The sequence below is a fragment of the Glycine max genome, chromosome 18 (assembly GCF_000004515.6).
Source record: "Glycine max cultivar Williams 82 chromosome 18, Glycine_max_v4.0, whole genome shotgun sequence".
Lineage (NCBI taxonomy): Eukaryota > Viridiplantae > Streptophyta > Magnoliopsida > Fabales > Fabaceae > Glycine > Glycine max.
In genome coordinates this window covers 5,246,846-5,263,685 of record NC_038254.2, presented here as the reverse complement: position 1 = coordinate 5,263,685, position 16,840 = coordinate 5,246,846, and the positions used below count along the sequence as shown (strand labels likewise).

General features: G+C 32.9%; 2 protein-coding genes across 2 annotated transcripts; one reads left to right on the top strand and one right to left on the bottom strand.

The window, feature by feature from the left end:
- Nucleotides 1–2,949: 2,949 nt before the first annotated feature.
- LOC100790527 (ethylene-overproduction protein 1) lies at nt 2,950–7,591 on the top strand. The gene is made up of 4 exons (XM_006602019.4): nt 2,950–5,822; nt 6,032–6,323; nt 6,415–6,724; nt 7,061–7,591. The coding sequence occupies exons 1-4, from the start codon at nt 3,847–3,849 to the stop codon at nt 7,279–7,281; spliced, it is 2,799 nt and encodes a 932-aa protein (XP_006602082.1). The 5' UTR covers nt 2,950–3,846; the 3' UTR covers nt 7,282–7,591.
- A 362-nt stretch (nt 7,592–7,953) lies between these two features.
- LOC100814122 (inactive receptor-like serine/threonine-protein kinase At2g40270) lies at nt 7,954–16,044 on the bottom strand. The gene is made up of 10 exons (XM_003552894.5): nt 15,811–16,044; nt 15,559–15,700; nt 14,265–14,400; nt 11,299–11,370; nt 11,067–11,213; nt 10,838–10,978; nt 9,841–10,391; nt 9,470–9,660; nt 9,258–9,390; nt 7,954–8,816 (listed from the first exon to the last, which is right to left on the bottom strand). The coding sequence occupies exons 2-10, from the start codon at nt 15,674–15,676 to the stop codon at nt 8,206–8,208; spliced, it is 2,100 nt and encodes a 699-aa protein (XP_003552942.1). The 5' UTR covers nt 15,677–15,700; nt 15,811–16,044; the 3' UTR covers nt 7,954–8,205.
- Between the last annotated feature and the right edge of the window lie 796 nt (nt 16,045–16,840).

Sequence of the window (16,840 nt, the reverse complement as noted above, 5' to 3'; positions counted from 1 at the left end):
AGCTGTTTACCTTATCCCACATACAATAGGCTAAAAAGAGAAGCGGGATTTTTTTTAAGAAAAAAAGAAAGGGACGAAAATAAATTGGAGACAAAACTTAAGATACAGTTCCTTAAATGTTTTAAGTGTTCTTCAATTAAAGTTAAAGTCAGTGTTGATTTTCAAGGTGTAATTTCAACATTCAAGAGTTTGCAACTTTCATGCTTCTCCCGCAAAGATATCCACCTTTTATTACCAACTATAAAAATATTATTTTCTCATCTTTCATAACTATATATAATATAAATCTAACGGTGAATATCTTTGTTGTAAAACTTCTGATTGAATAACTACGTACAGATAAGTATTTAAAAATTTGAGTGATGATACATAAGACTTCTATATATCAAATATTTTATTAATATTTATTATTTTTCTTTATTCCATTCTTCGAATCACATTAAATCACTTTTCATACTTATATTTTTTTTAAATTTTTTTCCTCTCTATTTCCGTGTCCAAAATTTATTTCCTTATATAATACAAGAGTACGATTTCTATCAAACTTTCTCACAAAAAATTAAAGATATGTTTGATTTAAATGAGATAAATATTTTAAAAAAAAATTAAAATAGAATATAAAAAATGTAAATCTAACAAAACCAAATATAATTTTTTTTAGTATATTAATGTTTTTCCTTCAGGCCATTAGTACTCAGAGGCAAACATGACCACATGAGAGGTGTGATGAAATTAATGAATTGAAAGTTCATGTTCATACCAAGAAATATATTACGTGAGGATGCATCCACTTGTGTATCATCACGTGATCATGTACTACGGTGTTGATTTTCTTGGCAAGACAAGACATATATTACCGTTGGATACTCTTACAAAAGAAAAATAGTGATAATTTGGTAGTTATTACTCTTTAAAATTGGCAACCCTGTTCCTGTCCACTGCAGAGTTTGTCAGTTGCTGCCAAATAGCCATATGCTGCTAGCTTCAGCAACATTTACTTCATGCTACCACTATACATTTTTAGAAAATGTTAAACGTATACTTCATACACCTATAGTGAAAAAGAAAGAGATAAAAAAATAAAAGAAGAATTTTTATTTTTATAAATACAATAAATGATGTAATGAAAAATAAGATGGAAATAAAATATAAGAAAAAGCTCAATGATTGATAATATATAATAAGAGAAAGAAAAGGTTATATTAGGACATTCAATCATAATTTATCATGTATGATAAATTTATTAATTTTTAAAATATTTATCTTAAAGTCATTCTAACGATGATTTGTGATTAAATGATATTGTTTTATACCATTACTCCATAGACATTAATTAAACTCATAATAATTCTATTTTTTATGCATTCCTTTCTATAATCTCTCCGTTTAGAATAAAATGAAACCATAAAAATAAAAATCCTTCTTGACTCAAGTATCGGTCTTCGATTAAAACGAGATTAGTTGCATAATAAAAAATAATTAATAAAATGAAAAGGATGGATCAAACTCACTCCAAATTTACTTTAGATAAAAAAATAATTTAAATACATAATCAGCCAAAAATATCCCTAGATGCATGCCTATAGCCTCTTTAATTCTGCTTTTATCTTCGTAATCTTAACAGATGATCTTAAATTTTACAAGCTGTGTCAAAAGCTAAGATACTCTCACTGGGAGCATTGACCAAGAGATGCTGCAAACAAAAAGACTTGAGTTCTGTGCCACAAAAAAATGTTGTGCCATACAGGAATTAGCAACTATCCAGATTTGCATAGATTCGAGGAACCATTTTCTTAAAGCCATTTGGGTCATTTTCAACAATTTGCTTTTAAGTTTTCCTTGTGGGACAGTACTAGAGAAGAACATGCTTCAGTTGTGTCACATGGTGTTTGTAGTGATGTGTGATCATTTTTATTGTCATTTTGTTCTCTTGAGATGAGTATATTTATTCCCCTTTTGCTTTTGTTCCTTACATGAACTCCAACTTGTGTTGACGTGCAGATATTATTCTTTTGTACATGCATCATATGCATGCATCCAATTATTGCTGGAATCTCTATGCGGAAGAGCCATCATACATAATTGTTTGAAGTTATAAAATAAATAAATAAATTTTGCAAAGAGGTGTTGCTAAATCTACCATCTTCCTGACCCATCAAGAATTAGAAGCCCGAAGACTAGCATCATTGGTTTATATGTTCAGATTTGATGTTTTTTGCCACTTTATGTAGGCGTGACCAATCATATCCTCGCAAATTCATGTGCCGTGGAGATGTAGTGGATCATTTTTAATTATTTCATACATGATATTATATGTTATACATCGTAATTAGATCACATGTTGTACAAAGAATATATAATAGAATATTGAGGCCCCAAAAGGAAATGTTGTTCCTTAATCACCTTATGCCTTTTACTCCTCTAGAAAAAACAAATAAAGAGCCACACATGAATTGGACATTCAACCAATATAATCAAAATAATCTATAGTACTGTTGATCGTCATTAGATTAGAAAATACATAGTAATTAGTAAATCGACTTTGTTGGAGAAAAGAGTAAACATAAGATAAGTTTCAAATTCTTATAATAACTTATTATTAATAGAGGAAAGATGAAATGATATTGGTATAACTTTAATAATTATTATATTATTTTATAATTTTTAATTGAATAATATTTTTTTAAAATTTATTATTGGATTAGAAGTTACTTTGATAATTATTATTATATTGTTATTATTGTCTTTTGGAGAGGAGAATATTTTAAAATGTGAATATACAATATGTTTGGTGTTGATAAGACCACCTAACATAAAAATAATAATTGGATTGGTTACACAACTCACTCCACCTTATGCACTTTGCTTGACATGCAATTCCATCTCAATCCGAATATTTGAATAATAATTAAATTAAGCCAAAGGTTCTTAGCTAATAAAGAAGAATTCGTTCATTATTAAGGTACGTTTAACTTAGGTGGTGGAACAATTAAATAATCTGTGACTCTGTGTCCTACTTTTTTAATACAACAAAAAGAAAATGATCATGGAACCAGTTGACCAGACTGGCATGCTTGTGTCCCAAATTGGAGTGGTTCTTCTGAAGGATCTGTAATTGTATGCTCCTCTTTCTCTTTTTCGATCCCTTGTGAGGTCACAAGTGGAGTCAGTTAATGGCACAGGTTGAGCATAGCATAGCAGCTTCACCTGATCACACCAAGAAATTTAACTGCTAGTTGCTAACTTTGGTTTATTTACGCCACAAACACACCAACCCTTTTCATTCATTCAGTTTGTGTTGATGTGTAGAGTCCTATTCTTTGATTCTAAAATCACGCATTATCCGAAGCTTGAATTTTCCACTCAGTTTTAGCAAAAAAAGAAGATGCCAATAGTCAGTTTAGGCCATTGGCGGACCTATATATATAATTCAGAGTGTGCAAATTTTTGTGTTTTGCCCCCTCTAGTTTATTATATTTGAACCCACTATTCTCCATTTTCTCACTTTCCCATAACACTAGCAACAAGTAAGCTTTTTTGCCTCCACTAATTCAGGATCCTGCATCTGCCACTGGTCTTCATCATCATCCATCCACCATCAACAAGAACAATTCCTTTTTTTTCTTCAATCCTAAAACTGTATACCCCACCCCAACCTATAAGGCTACACACTCACCTCTCTCTCTCTCTCTCTCTCTCTATATATATATATATATGTTGCAGCAAGTACAAAATAACAAAATGAAGTTCCTTCACTCAAAGGTTCACACCCCATGTTTATGTTTATTCAAAGTTCAGCACTTACGCAGAAGGGGTTGAAATCAAAGTACGCATAAGTGATCAGAGATGCGTGGTTTGAAGCTAACTGAACGTTTCAAGAGCACTCAAGTTCATGCTCTCAGTTCTTCTTCATCAGAAACAAATGGTGGCAATAGCAGCAAAGCCTCAGTGGCTGCTGCCACCAAACCTCACAACTACCTTAAGAGAAACAAAACCATGTTACCATCATGGTCAAAAACCAAATCCAGAACTACCAACAACAACTCAACCTCATCACTAGCAAACCTTGCCCTTCTTCGCCTACCTTCGACCGACACCATTGAACCATCCATAGAACCTCACCTTAAGCCCATCAACCTTGTAGAGACCTTATCAGAACTCTATCATCGCATGGAGTGTTGTACACAGTCCAACAAAGCCTTAATGTGTGCGGAACAGTACTCTCTCTTGCGTGGCCTTGGTGATCAGAAAATACTCAGAAGATGTCTCAGGACAGCATGTCAAAATGCTGAGGATGTGCTCTCCAAGGTTGTGTTGTCTGCGTGGTTGAGGTTTGAGAGGAGGGATGATGAGCTAGTTGGTGTGTGTTCAATGGATTGTGCTGGTTATGTTGTTGAGTGTCCAAAGAAGAATTTGGAACATGGGTTTAGTCCTTGTTCAGTTAATGATCACTGCCAGTGTCAGAAAGAGCCAAATCAGGAAACCTGCACTGATAGTGTGTGTTTGCCAGACGAGGAAAGTGATGTTTTGTTCTGTGTTGGAAGTGAAGAAATCAGTTGTGTTAGGTGCAGGATAGCTGCACTTTCAGACCCTTTTAATGCTATGCTCTATGGTGGCTTTGCTGAGTCCAAAACGAACAAGATCGATTTCTCAGGAAACGGGATATGTCCAAAGGGGATGAGGGCAGTGGAGTTTTACAGCAGGACTAAGAGATTGGACCTCTTCTGTCCAATGACTGTTTTGGAGCTGCTGTCCTTTGCCAATAGGTTTTGTTGTGTGGAGATGAGGTCTGCCTGTGATGCACATTTGGCTTCAATTGTTGTGAATGTTGAAGATGCATTGGTGCTTATTGAGTATGGATTGGAAGAGAGAGCCACCCTTCTTGTAGGGGCTTGCTTACAAGTGTTGCTTAGGGAGCTTCCAAATTCTCTATATAATCCAAAGGTGGCAAAAATATTCTGTAGTTTTGAGGCAAAGGAAAGGTTGGCCAATGTGGGGTGTGCTTCTTTCTTATTGTACTACTTCCTGAGTCAGGTGGCAATGGAGGAAAGCATGGTATCTAAAACCACAATGATGTTGCTGGAGAGAATGGGGGAGTGTGCTGCAGAAAGATGGCAGAAGGCACTAGCATTCCACCAATTGGGGTGTGTGCTTCTTGAAAGGAATGAATACAAAGAAGCTCAACATTGTTTTGAGGCAGCAGTTGAGGAGGGTCATGTTTATTCTTTGGCTGGTGTGGCCAGAACTAAGTACAAGCAGGGTCAACCATATTCAGCCTATAAGTTAATTAGTTCTCTCATATTTGAGTATAAACCAGCAGGGTGGATGTATCAGGAGCGTGCACTGTATAACATGGGAAAGGAAAAGAGTTTTGATTTAGATGTTGCAACTGAATTGGATCCCTCTCTTTCATTTCCATATAAGTATAGAGCACTAGCAAAGGTGGAAGAGAAGAAGATAAAGGAAGGAATTATAGAGTTAGATAGGTTTATTGGATTCAAACTCTCCCCTGATTGCCTAGAATTGAGAGCTTGGTTGTATGTTGCACTTGAGGACTATGACAGTGCAATGAGAGATATTCGGGCGCTGCTGACCATAGAACCGAATTACATAACTTCACATGGGAAGATCAAAGGGGAATACTTGCTCCAACTTCTAAACCGTGGAGTTCAGCAGAAGTGTCAGGCTGATTGCTGGATGCAGTTGTACCAACAATGGTCTTGTGTAGATGATATTGGTTCTTTGGCTATTATACATCAAATGCTAGAGAATGAGCCTGGAAAGAGTGTGCTAGAGTTTCGTCAGTCTCTCCTCCTATTGAGGTTAGTATATGTGTAACTGAACTACAAATATCTCCTCTTTAACTTTCAATTCTCACTGTGTTTATTGTCACATTGTCAAGGATCCTTAGGACTTGAGCCTGAATGTTTGACAATGACTAGCTTATTACATTTACAATGTAGCAATTTTCTGTATTCAAATTTAGTTCTGTTTTACAATGTCAAGAAACTCACATTTGTGAAATTTACAGATTAAACTGTCAAAAGGCTGCAATGCGCAGTTTACGATTGGCCAGAAACCATTCTAGCTCAATGCAAGAGAGGCTAGTTTATGAAGGATGGATCCTATATGACACTGGATATCGCAAAGAAGCATTGGCAAGGGCTGACATATCCATTGCAAAGCATAGATCATTTGAAGCTTTTTTTCTAAAAGCATATGTGTTGGCAGATACAACTCTGGATCCTGAATCTTCTTCCTACGTTATTCAGCTTCTAAAAGAAGCACTTAAATGTCCTTCAGATGGTCTTCGCAAAGGACAAGTCTGTGTGATCTCTGATACTATAACTATTGCTAGTGAATTAAGTGTTTTGCAGTTATTTGAATGTCTTATACTCGTGCAATATTTTGCAGGCATTGAATAACTTAGGGAGTATTTATGTGGATTGTGGTAAGCTTGAGCTTGCAAAAGAATGCTACAAGAATGCTCTTGCAATTAGGCACACAAGAGCTCATCAAGGTGTGGCACGCATTTATCATCAGAAAAATCAAAGAAAAGCTGCATATGATGAGATGACCAAGCTAATTGAGAAGGCAGAGAGCAATGCCTCAGCATATGAGAAAAGATCAGAATACTGTGACCGTGAGATGGCAAAGGCTGATCTTGATGTTGTAACTCAACTTGATCCTTTAAGGACCTACCCATATAGATACAGGGCAGCAGGTACTTTCCCTTGTTGCTCACTCTCCTATCTGCCATTTGAGTTTATTAATTAACCATGTTCAATTTAACCATCTGTAGTTAGATTACTACTTAACAAGTTTGGCATCAGCATTGAAATTAATCAAATAGTATGCGGGATCTGAATTCCTAAAGGACAGCTATTTATTTTATCTATTGTCCTTTCTTTGGTGTTTCAAAATCTATTACAAAGTTTCAATTAGTAATTTTAAGCGTCTTTGTATTTACCAACTAGTAAATATAGTAGGTAGAAATTTCAGTTTCTTCCATTTCTACCATTTTCCAACCTCATTTTTCAAACCTTAAATGTATGACCAGTGATGATGGATGAGCAAAAAGAAACTGAAGCAGTAGAAGAACTCACTAAGGCCATAAAGTTCAAGCCTGACCTGCAAATGCTTCATCTACGAGCAGCATTTTATGAATCAATGGGGGACCTATCATCTGCTCTTCAAGATTGTCAGGCGGCTCTTTGCTTAGACCCAAACCATGCAGGCACACTTGATGTATATCGAAGGATACAAAGATTGAACTTTTAATCTTAAAGTATATCTGCATTAGAAAGATAAAATGTGGAGATCTTGGTTGGACAATGGGGAGTTCCCAAATGACTTTTTTTACCTCAGAAATTTCATGACGATCATCTAAGAACAAAGGTAGAATGGGATGATTCAGGTGTAAAGCATAAGAATTTCAGACTTGTAGCTCTCCATCGGTTTGATATGTATTCTCGTGAGCCATATTTATAGAATTTGTCTCACATTATTTAAACATCCTCTTGTACAGTTAGTGTTATAAAGAGATTCATACAACTTGTTTCCTACAATATAGAAATCATTTTCCTGCTTTTATTTGACAAATAAGGAAGAAAGCATAAACAATCACTTTTTCCTTCTTTGAAAGTAGTAGACCTTGCAACTAGAAATTCACATGTCCGTTTTAGAAAGAATATGACATACCAAATGGGTGAGTGTAGACTAAAGATTCCACTGAAACCATCTTCTCGGTTTGTTGCTGTTCTTGGTCCGTAGTATTTAGACCTTAGTACATCTAGTACATTAAAAAATACCCTATGGAAAAGATGAGAGGATATTTTAGAGAAAAAGAACTCCTTGATGTCTTCTATTTGTCTTCATATAAAAAAAAAGTGTGACTTGTTTCTTTCTCATCACAAAACTAACATAAAAGAACCATTTCTCATTCCCCTTGCCTTTTCCACACTCAAAAAAAGTAATATTCATTTATAAAAGCACAAAAACAAATTCATTCCTCAACTATTTACAAAATTAAATTGCTCTACTAAGACAAAAGCTGTTTCTTCCATCCACCCACTTCAGTTAGCTTCAAAACAAGAAGAATCTAAAACATAACTAAGAAAACAAAATTAAAAAAATGGCATCAAACTCCAAATTCAGAGTAGCTGCTCAGATTATTATCCCAAAAGATATATTTTTCATTTGGAGTCATGGTTTAACGTCTAAACTTAAGTCACTGGACATAATTTCTATTTCTGCCCACCAAAGAGGAGATGCTTTCGGAGTTGCTCCGTCCGGCCCCATGGCGGTGATTTCCTTCAACTTAGCAGTAACCTCTCTCATAGTTGGCCTTTTTTCTGGATCTGGATGCACACAGCTTTTGACCACTTCTTCCCATTTTTCAATTTCATTTGCTTGCAAAGAGTTCAGGCTTGTGTCCACCAAGTCTCTCAATGGTTGCCCCTTCATATATTCCTCCGCCCAATCTTCAAATAAGCCATTCTCCACGGCAAAGGGAATTCTTCCAGTAATTAATTCGAACAATAGTACTCCAAAGCTGTAAACATTGGCCTTTATATATGCTGAAGGAGTTTCCAACAGCTGTGGGGCTTCAGAACCCTTCTTTGTGGAGACTATATCAGTCCAGAAACTAAGGTCTGATAATTTAGCTGCGTAATCTTCAGTCAGGTATATAGAGGAAGATAGTATGTTTCTGTAGGCAATGGGTGGTGTCAGCTGATGCAAGTGCTCCAGACAGTAGGCTATTCCCATAGCTATCCTCATTCTCATTCCCCAGTCTAGTTGTTCTGCTTCTCTAACTGCAAGACGTACATGAATGTTGTCAACACAAAACACTAATTGCCAAGAAAGATTTTCAATTATGTTTCTACAACACTCTCTTGTGATGAAATTTCTCCTCTTTGCTTATTCAAGCAATGGTTGTTATCATATTTTGAAACTGCTAGAACCATTCATTTAAAGGTGTAGTAAAACGAAGGCACGATAATAGTTTTGAATATGAGAATTGAGAAGTATAAACAATGCTTGATATCATATTTTGAAACTGCTAAAACCATTCATTTAGAGATGTAAAATGAAGGCACAATAATAGTTTTGAATATTAGAATTGAGAAGTATACACAAAAAAGTAATGAGAATTCAGAAGTATACACCAAAAAGGCTGCATGTTAGGTTGCAATGATTCTTAAAACACATTCTTGTAATGTAATCATGCAAGTTTTGAATGTAACAGTACTCACTGTGTAGATGCTCAAATAGGGTTCCATTTGGAGCATACTCAAAAACCATCATCCTTGTGAATGGCTTATTCTCTTCACAATATCCAATAAGATTTACAAAATTCTTGTGGTTCACTCTTGACAACATCTCTATCTGGAATCATGAAAAGGAAAAAGCTCAGAACTAAAATAAAAAAACTGTGGTGCATTTTCTACATTCGTTGTCTGCATACCTTCTTCCGAAACTGAGTTTCCATGTTTTTGGACCAGTTTTGGGATGAAGTCACTGCAGAGGATGCTACACCGATCTCAACTCCGCTGGAGAGAGTCCCCTTATAAATAGTCCCCTCAGGAAGTGAGCCAATAATGTTGCTGAAATCTTCACAAGCTACTTCAAGTTCTGTTCGTTTCAGACTCGGAACACCTAAATCATACATGTTCGATGAGTATGCCAATTTCAAACAAAGAACCACTTGTTAAAGATGGAAAGACTTGAACATAAACATTATTCTAGTTAGTTAATAATTAATATGCATTTTGCAGTTTGAAATCTATAGCTGAGCATGCCAATGATGTAAACAAAGTAAATATGAGCACCAATTACCTGATACAAATGCCTTCTGCAGCTGGCCACTCAGCCCTGTGGTCCAAGGTTTTACAGTTACAACCTTGTTACTTCTGAAGCAAACAAAAGCAATGGCTGAAACCAAAATCAAGAAGGAGAATCCCCCAACTGTGGACCAAATAATCGCGGTATGTTGCTTTGGATTTGAACTGTTTGCATTCCCTTGGTTTGAAGATGAAGCAGGAGAAGGCATTGAAACCCAATTGGACTGTGGTGGTGTGGACACAACCATAGGTGGATTTGCTGGAGGTGACAAGTCTGGAGTTGGTGCTACCTCAGGTGAAGGTGAGGGTGAGAGAGTGAAAAAGAAATTGGAGAGAGATGGGGATGGTGAAGGGGAAACTTCAGGAGATGATATTGGTGAATCTGAGGGACTCTCTGATGGTGAGAAAGGCTCAGAAAATGGTGATAGTGTAGAGGGAAAAGGTGATGGTGAAAGAGTTTCTGTGTCATCATCACCCCTCTTTTCACCATTTGCTTCTTGGAGAAGTGCCCTTCTGGATGCTATATCCCCATGTGTGCCAATGTGCCTGTCACAAGCAGGCAAATTTAAACATAATCTGATGTATCATGCACCCCATAGTTAATAAAGACACTTGAGCATCACTATTCTGGACTTACAAGAAAAGAAAAAAATCATATATAAAATTATTGCTGTGGATAGAAGCTATGTAAAGCAAAAGAAAAATTTAATTCAATCACTGACATAGGACATCTCAAACGTAAAGTTTGCAGAATTAGATATTGCATGCGGTTCAATAATAACCCAATAACCGGTAGACTAATAGACCTAACAAGGATCATTATGATAAACTCTGATACTATATTAGAATTTCAATTTGAGTCTTTTTTAACCCCAAAAGTTATATTATATATTGAAAGTTGTCTTCTACTTATATAATACTATTTTAGTCATAATCGTTAGTAGACCTGGAATCTCCATTATCTTTTGATAGCTGAATGATTGTTTGCTTACCAGTTATTAGTTATCCTAACACATGCTTCTCTAGTGGTGGCACCAGTTAGTTGTTCTTCAGCTACATGCAATTCAGAAAATGTCTTGAGCTCATACACTTCTGGAGTTAAGCTGGCAAGATGGTCATTGTTGTCCAATAAACTGCAATACAAATTTGACAATTAATCAACAAAAGTTCAGAAAACAAATAAATATAAAATATATTTTTTGCATGAAAGTTTGAACTTACAGGGTAGTCAGGGATGGATAGGTTGCAAGGTCATGAAATGGAAATTGTCCACTAAAGTTGTTATATCCTAAGTCAAGAACTTCCAGGTCCTCTAATTGTAGTATTTCCTTAGGGATGTCTCCGTAGAAATAATTGTTGCGCAAAATGCTGCAGAATGATTACAAAGATTGTTGAAAATTTCCTAATAATTTGTCATGGCTCATAATCAATGATGGCATGTACAAGTTCTTACATTGATTTAATGTGAACCAGCTTCCCAATTTCAAGTGCTAGTGTTCCGTGAAGACATAGATCTTTCAAGTTCCTGCGAGAAGAACAACTCTTAATTCATGTGCATGTTTGTATATTGACTAAACAATTTTCATTGAAAACTTCTGGCAATTAATTAACAACGTAGTCCGTTGACATTTTTAACAAACTATCATTTGCCAATAAAAAAAAAGTACTCCATTGGCAAGATATTATGTTAGCATAGTTCATTCAATTTTCCAAAAGTAGACTTACAGATATTAGAAGCAAAACAAGTACAGTTTTGAAACATGGAACAAATTTATAATTACAAACAAAAATGAAATAAATAAATCTTTGAAGGATCGGATAAATATTCAAATTCGTCCATGAAATTCTATTTTGCTAACATATGAGTTCTTAAAAGATGAAAAATTATTTTTTTTCCCTAAATATTTAAAAATGTCTACACCCACCGTTACTTTGGTCCGTGAAGTCTAATATGTTGCAAAAATGACATTTTGTAAATTGTCACACTAGAGTTGCATTGTCGCTAGAGTCATAGATCCAAATTCCACACACGTTTTCTCACCAATCTCAAATCTATGAAAAAAAATTCAGATCTAGAATCACGGAAGCATCAACGAACCCAAAACCCAACAAAGGCTGACACCAGAAGCAACATGTTGAAGTCTACATCGACAATGCCCCTAACCTCAAGATCTCACATTCAGGGACAAAAAAATAGTTTTTCATTTTTCAAGAACTTATATGTTAGCAAATTACACAATTTGGGTATTTATCCATGATTATTTTTTGAACTTTGGTGGGCAATTTTTTCATGCACCTCTGGACTTGCTTCTTGCACCCTAATCTAGAATGTAAAAATTTACACTCTGGATTAGCCATTTCAGAATCTAAAAATTTACATTCCGAATTACATTTCAGAAAGGATAATCCATATTATAAAATTACATTTCAGTTTAGGCTTTTCAGAAGATTAAAAAGGTGCAGAAAGTAAAATCTGGAGGTGCATGAAGCAATTGCCACTCTGGCGTATGTACCCTGCAAAAACATGGGCTTTCTGGGCCTTTGGCCCCATTCTTCTTTTAAAATTAAAAGATAAAATCGTAGGCTATATATTTCAGTTGTGAACTGAATATTACTTAAATTGCATTGCCAACACCACCATGCAACATGTTATACGGGGTAATTCGGCTTTGCATGCAAGTCTTGTCAATAAAAATTTCAAATATAATTAATCAGAGCCGAATTTGACTGGTTAGCCCAGCTAATAATTCGAATTTTTTTAAGTTTAATATGTTTCTTTTTTCTATCCTATTCTCTATTTTTAATCCAATTGTCTAACGAGTTTTTATATTATTATAATTTTTTTAATTTTTATTTTACCCTTTATTTATCTTACCCAAATAAATGCAATGGTCTTGTCATGAATATGCACCCTGTATCCCGAAAAATGTAACAAATCAAATATTTTTGACTTTTTTTTTTTTTTGAGCGGGGATGTTGTATATATTTGAAAATAAAAGCAACACTAAATTTTAGATTAACATAACCAATAATATCCTTGACTGGAACACCAACAAAGAAAATATTCCATGAACATTTAAAAGAGGATTATAAAAAATTGTCTCCTCGATCTAATTATAGAATATATTTTTAAGAGGTGTATTTAAGAAAAAAGAAAATAGAAGTAGAAGATAAAGATAATTATATACCATCTTTTCATATTTTATTATATTCAAACAATAAATTTTTGCCAATAAAAAAATGCTACCAAATATACATATATAAAACTTTGTCAGTCATACACATATAGTGTAACTTTTTTTTGGTACATATCATCTTTATATATTTTATTATATTCGAATAATATAGAGAATTTTTCCAATAACAAAATGCTACCAAATATACATATATACAATTTATGTCAGTCATACACAGTGTAATTTGCAAAGATAAAGACACATACAATATTAAAACCCGGCCAAAACAAAAGTTCTTTTAAACCCATTATTGGACCCACAGAATTGGAGGATTTGCACTGCATCAGTATCCACAAAACCAAAGTTATGTGTGAGAGCTCATGCTTCTAGCTTGTTTAAAAGTCCTTAAAATAAGTTGATACTTTTTTGTTTTCTTTTTGTGTAAAATAAGTTGATATATAAACACTAAGAATAATGCTAAATTAACCATGGTGAGACATGAGCCTTTTGAAATACTCTAAACTTTAAAACACATGGCATGGAAAAACAAAAGTAGACAATTGTAGGTTGGTTGTCATAAAAGATTTAAATCAACTTCATCTTTTTGTCATGATTTTTCTATAAAAAAATTTGAATAAATAGAGTATATGTATCTATAATGTTATTCAACCTCAAATTATGATAATTTATTACTTTTTATTATAGTTGCTTTAAAAGTCATATATATAAATTATGATTTCTTATTAGTTGCCGGTATAATTTTTTTATATAGACATCTCATAAAAATTAAACTCAAAATTCTATCTCGTTGAATTTAAAAACTTGATAGCTGAAATATACATTTTTTTACAGAAGACAAACAGATTTCATGTCGTAAGAGATACTAAGAGCATCAGCCAAGATACACAGAATTTAAAATAAGTTCGTGATCTTAACAAAAAAAATTAAAAAACAAACAATTACAGCACTTCTCTAAACCTTAAGTTGAACTAAGGACAATAATTAAAACCCTTAAATGTTTTTAATTTTATTTTCCAATTAACATTAGAGTTTTATTAAGTTATCAAAATAAAACTTTAATTTGAATAGAGACAAATAACAAAAACACCTAAAAAAAAGTGTGACTGAGATCTGTCCTTGAATCTTGTAGATGAATAAAGAGTTTGGAAGCGGTGAAAAGCAAAATGATATGAAGAGAATTAATAAGGTGAAAAAAGAAGAAGAAAAGTAAGAGGTTGCTTACAAGGATACAACATTGCCGTGGGAGCACTCTACTCCAAACCAGGAACAGGGATCAATCTCTCCTTTGCTATTCCAACTTGATAAAGCACCCAATGGATCTCTCACCACCCTCTCCCTCATCTTTTGTAGAGCCAACCCTGTAATTCCCAAACCACAACCACACTTTAATTATGAATTTACTTTTCCTCAATTTCATCAATAGCAGAAAACTTAAAAGCCGTTTACGTAGTTGCTATCTAACCCAAATTTAAAGTTTATAGTTATGTACTACCAATGTTTTTATTAATAAATATTAGTTGTTAGTATTGTTAATTTTTTTATTAGTGGGAATTTGAATCAGTAACTTTTCTCATGTTTATTTTTCTCTTCATCACTAATATTACATCTTATATGTATTATGTAATATGTAATGTAATTAAACTAATTAAAAATCATATCACATATAATTTTTAAGATAATTATCATAAAAGTTAATAAATTTTTCTATAAATAATATATCACATTTCTTTAACCCTCTATGTAACACTTCTAATTTATCTTTATTATTTTCTTATCACATTATATTGTCCATTATTCATATAATTTTGTTTCTTACTAGATGTTAAATAATGTTAAGGTGTACAAAAATCATTTTTGTTTTCTAATTGATTAATAATGTAAAAAGTTGTGTATAGATTATTTACTTTTAACTTACACTGATCTTTAATATAAATCTTTATGATTTAAATTATCAAAATAAATTTTACTTTTAACAAAAAAAAGATATAATAAACTGCTTATCTAATTTCTATCATCATCTAAAACCAATTTCATGAATGTAGGAAAGAATTTCAAAAAAAACAAACTCTTGTAACAACCAACAACATTAATTATCAGAATTAATTAAACTTTTGGTCCTTAAATATTTTTAAAATTTAATTTTTGATCTTTAAACTTTTGTAGACTGATCAATTTTTTATTCTTAAATTTTTGTTTGACTAATTAAGGTATTTTAAAAAATTTTAATTTTTAGTTTCTAAATAAAAGTTTTAATATATTATTTTTATTTATTTGATAAAATTTCAAGGATAAAAATTAAATTTTTGAAAAATTTAGGAACTAAAAATATTAATGAAAAAAATTGAGTGACATTGATCAATTAAACAGAAGAATAGGAACTATGATAAAAAATTAAGAAATCTTAATACAACAAACAAAAATTTAGAAACTAAAAATCAAATTTTAAAAAAGTTTAAGAGTAAAAATTTTGTTAACCCTTAATATTAATGATCATTCAGATTCAGATTTAGGGTCACCTTCGTTGTTGAGAGTCGAACACCAAATAGGTTCCAAGATGAACAGGAATAGAGACACAACAGCCACAAACACGCGGAAGAGCTTCAACCAAGTGATGAATCTCCACCGTTCTTCCATGGTGAGACGATATAACAAGAACTTCTGAAACAACATATATGATCTTTTAAGTCTACTTATATACATAAAAGGATATATATAAGGAGAGAAAGAGAGTGGTGGAGAACAAAATGATTGAAGAAGATGAAACTCACCGTCAGGAGACACAAAATGCGTTTTGATGATGAAAAATGGAGGAAATGGGGAGTGTTTGAGGGAAAAGAGACAAAGTCCGATAAAAAGGCTTCTTCCCTTTTTTTTCTTTTGAGTTAATTAGCGTTTTGCTTTTCGCGGCGAACAAGTAGTGTGTGACGGCACGGTGGATTTGTTCACCGTTTCAGAGTTGGATTATGTCATGTATGGAGGAGTTGGAGTTGGACAAGTCCTAAACGCATCTATTCTATTTATACAAGTAATAATAGGCTAATAGCCACCTTTGTCCTCACCTCGTATACACACTCACGTGTTACTAGCATATTTAATGTTTTTAACCAGTCCAATGTGCCTTGACATACATTAAAATTATTTAATAGAAAAAAATTATGTTTAATTTTTATCGTAAACAAAATATTTATGGAACAACAACAGTTACATATTACTTGTAAGATTAGTCTCTAACACTGAACCTTAAGATAAAGCAAGAAAAGTAATAAATACAATAAGTAATACTCCATATAATATATAATAAAAAAATAACAAATGCTAAGAAAGCTAGATTGCTCACTTTATTGCTAGAAGAGTCAACCTAATTGAAATCAAAAGATTTTAAGCGACTTAGTCGATTAACTACAAAACAGGTACAAGTTTGATTTCCAGCCATGCATTTTACTTCTTCTTTTTTTCCATTTTTTCTTTCTTTTGCTCTTTATAATACGAGTCTCCCTGATGTATATATATATATATATATATATATATATATATATATATATATATTCAAACTTATACTACATAAGGCATCTTATAATTACATTTTAAATAAGTCTTTTTGTTATAATTTATGACACATTTACCAAAATTTTCTTAAGGAAATATTCTATTTCAAATAGTTTATTATATATAATTTGTTCTCAATTGCTAATTAAGTTATGTAAAATTATTTATTAAATAAAATTATTATTTAAAATATAAAATTAGAAAACCTCATACAAGGAAAAAAAAATAATCCCGTATAAAATTATTTATCAT

Coding starts and splice junctions, on each gene's coding strand:
- LOC100790527 (XM_006602019.4), top strand. CDS start 3,847: ATGCGTGGTTTGAAGCTAACTGAACGTTTCAAGAGCACTCAAGTTCAT. Junction 5,823..6,031: donor CAGTCTCTCCTCCTATTGAG/GTTAGTATATGT, acceptor TGAAATTTACAG/ATTAAACTGTCAAAAGGCTG. Junction 6,324..6,414: donor ATGGTCTTCGCAAAGGACAA/GTCTGTGTGATC, acceptor AATATTTTGCAG/GCATTGAATAACTTAGGGAG.
- LOC100814122 (XM_003552894.5), bottom strand. CDS start 15,676: ATGGAAGAACGGTGGAGATTCATCACTTGGTTGAAGCTCTTCCGCGTG. Junction 11,371..14,264: donor CACGGCAATGTTGTATCCTT/GTAAGCAACCTC, acceptor TTCTTCTCGCAG/GAACTTGAAAGATCTATGTC. Junction 10,979..11,066: donor TATCCATCCCTGACTACCCT/GTAAGTTCAAAC, acceptor TTTGTATTGCAG/TTTATTGGACAACAATGACC.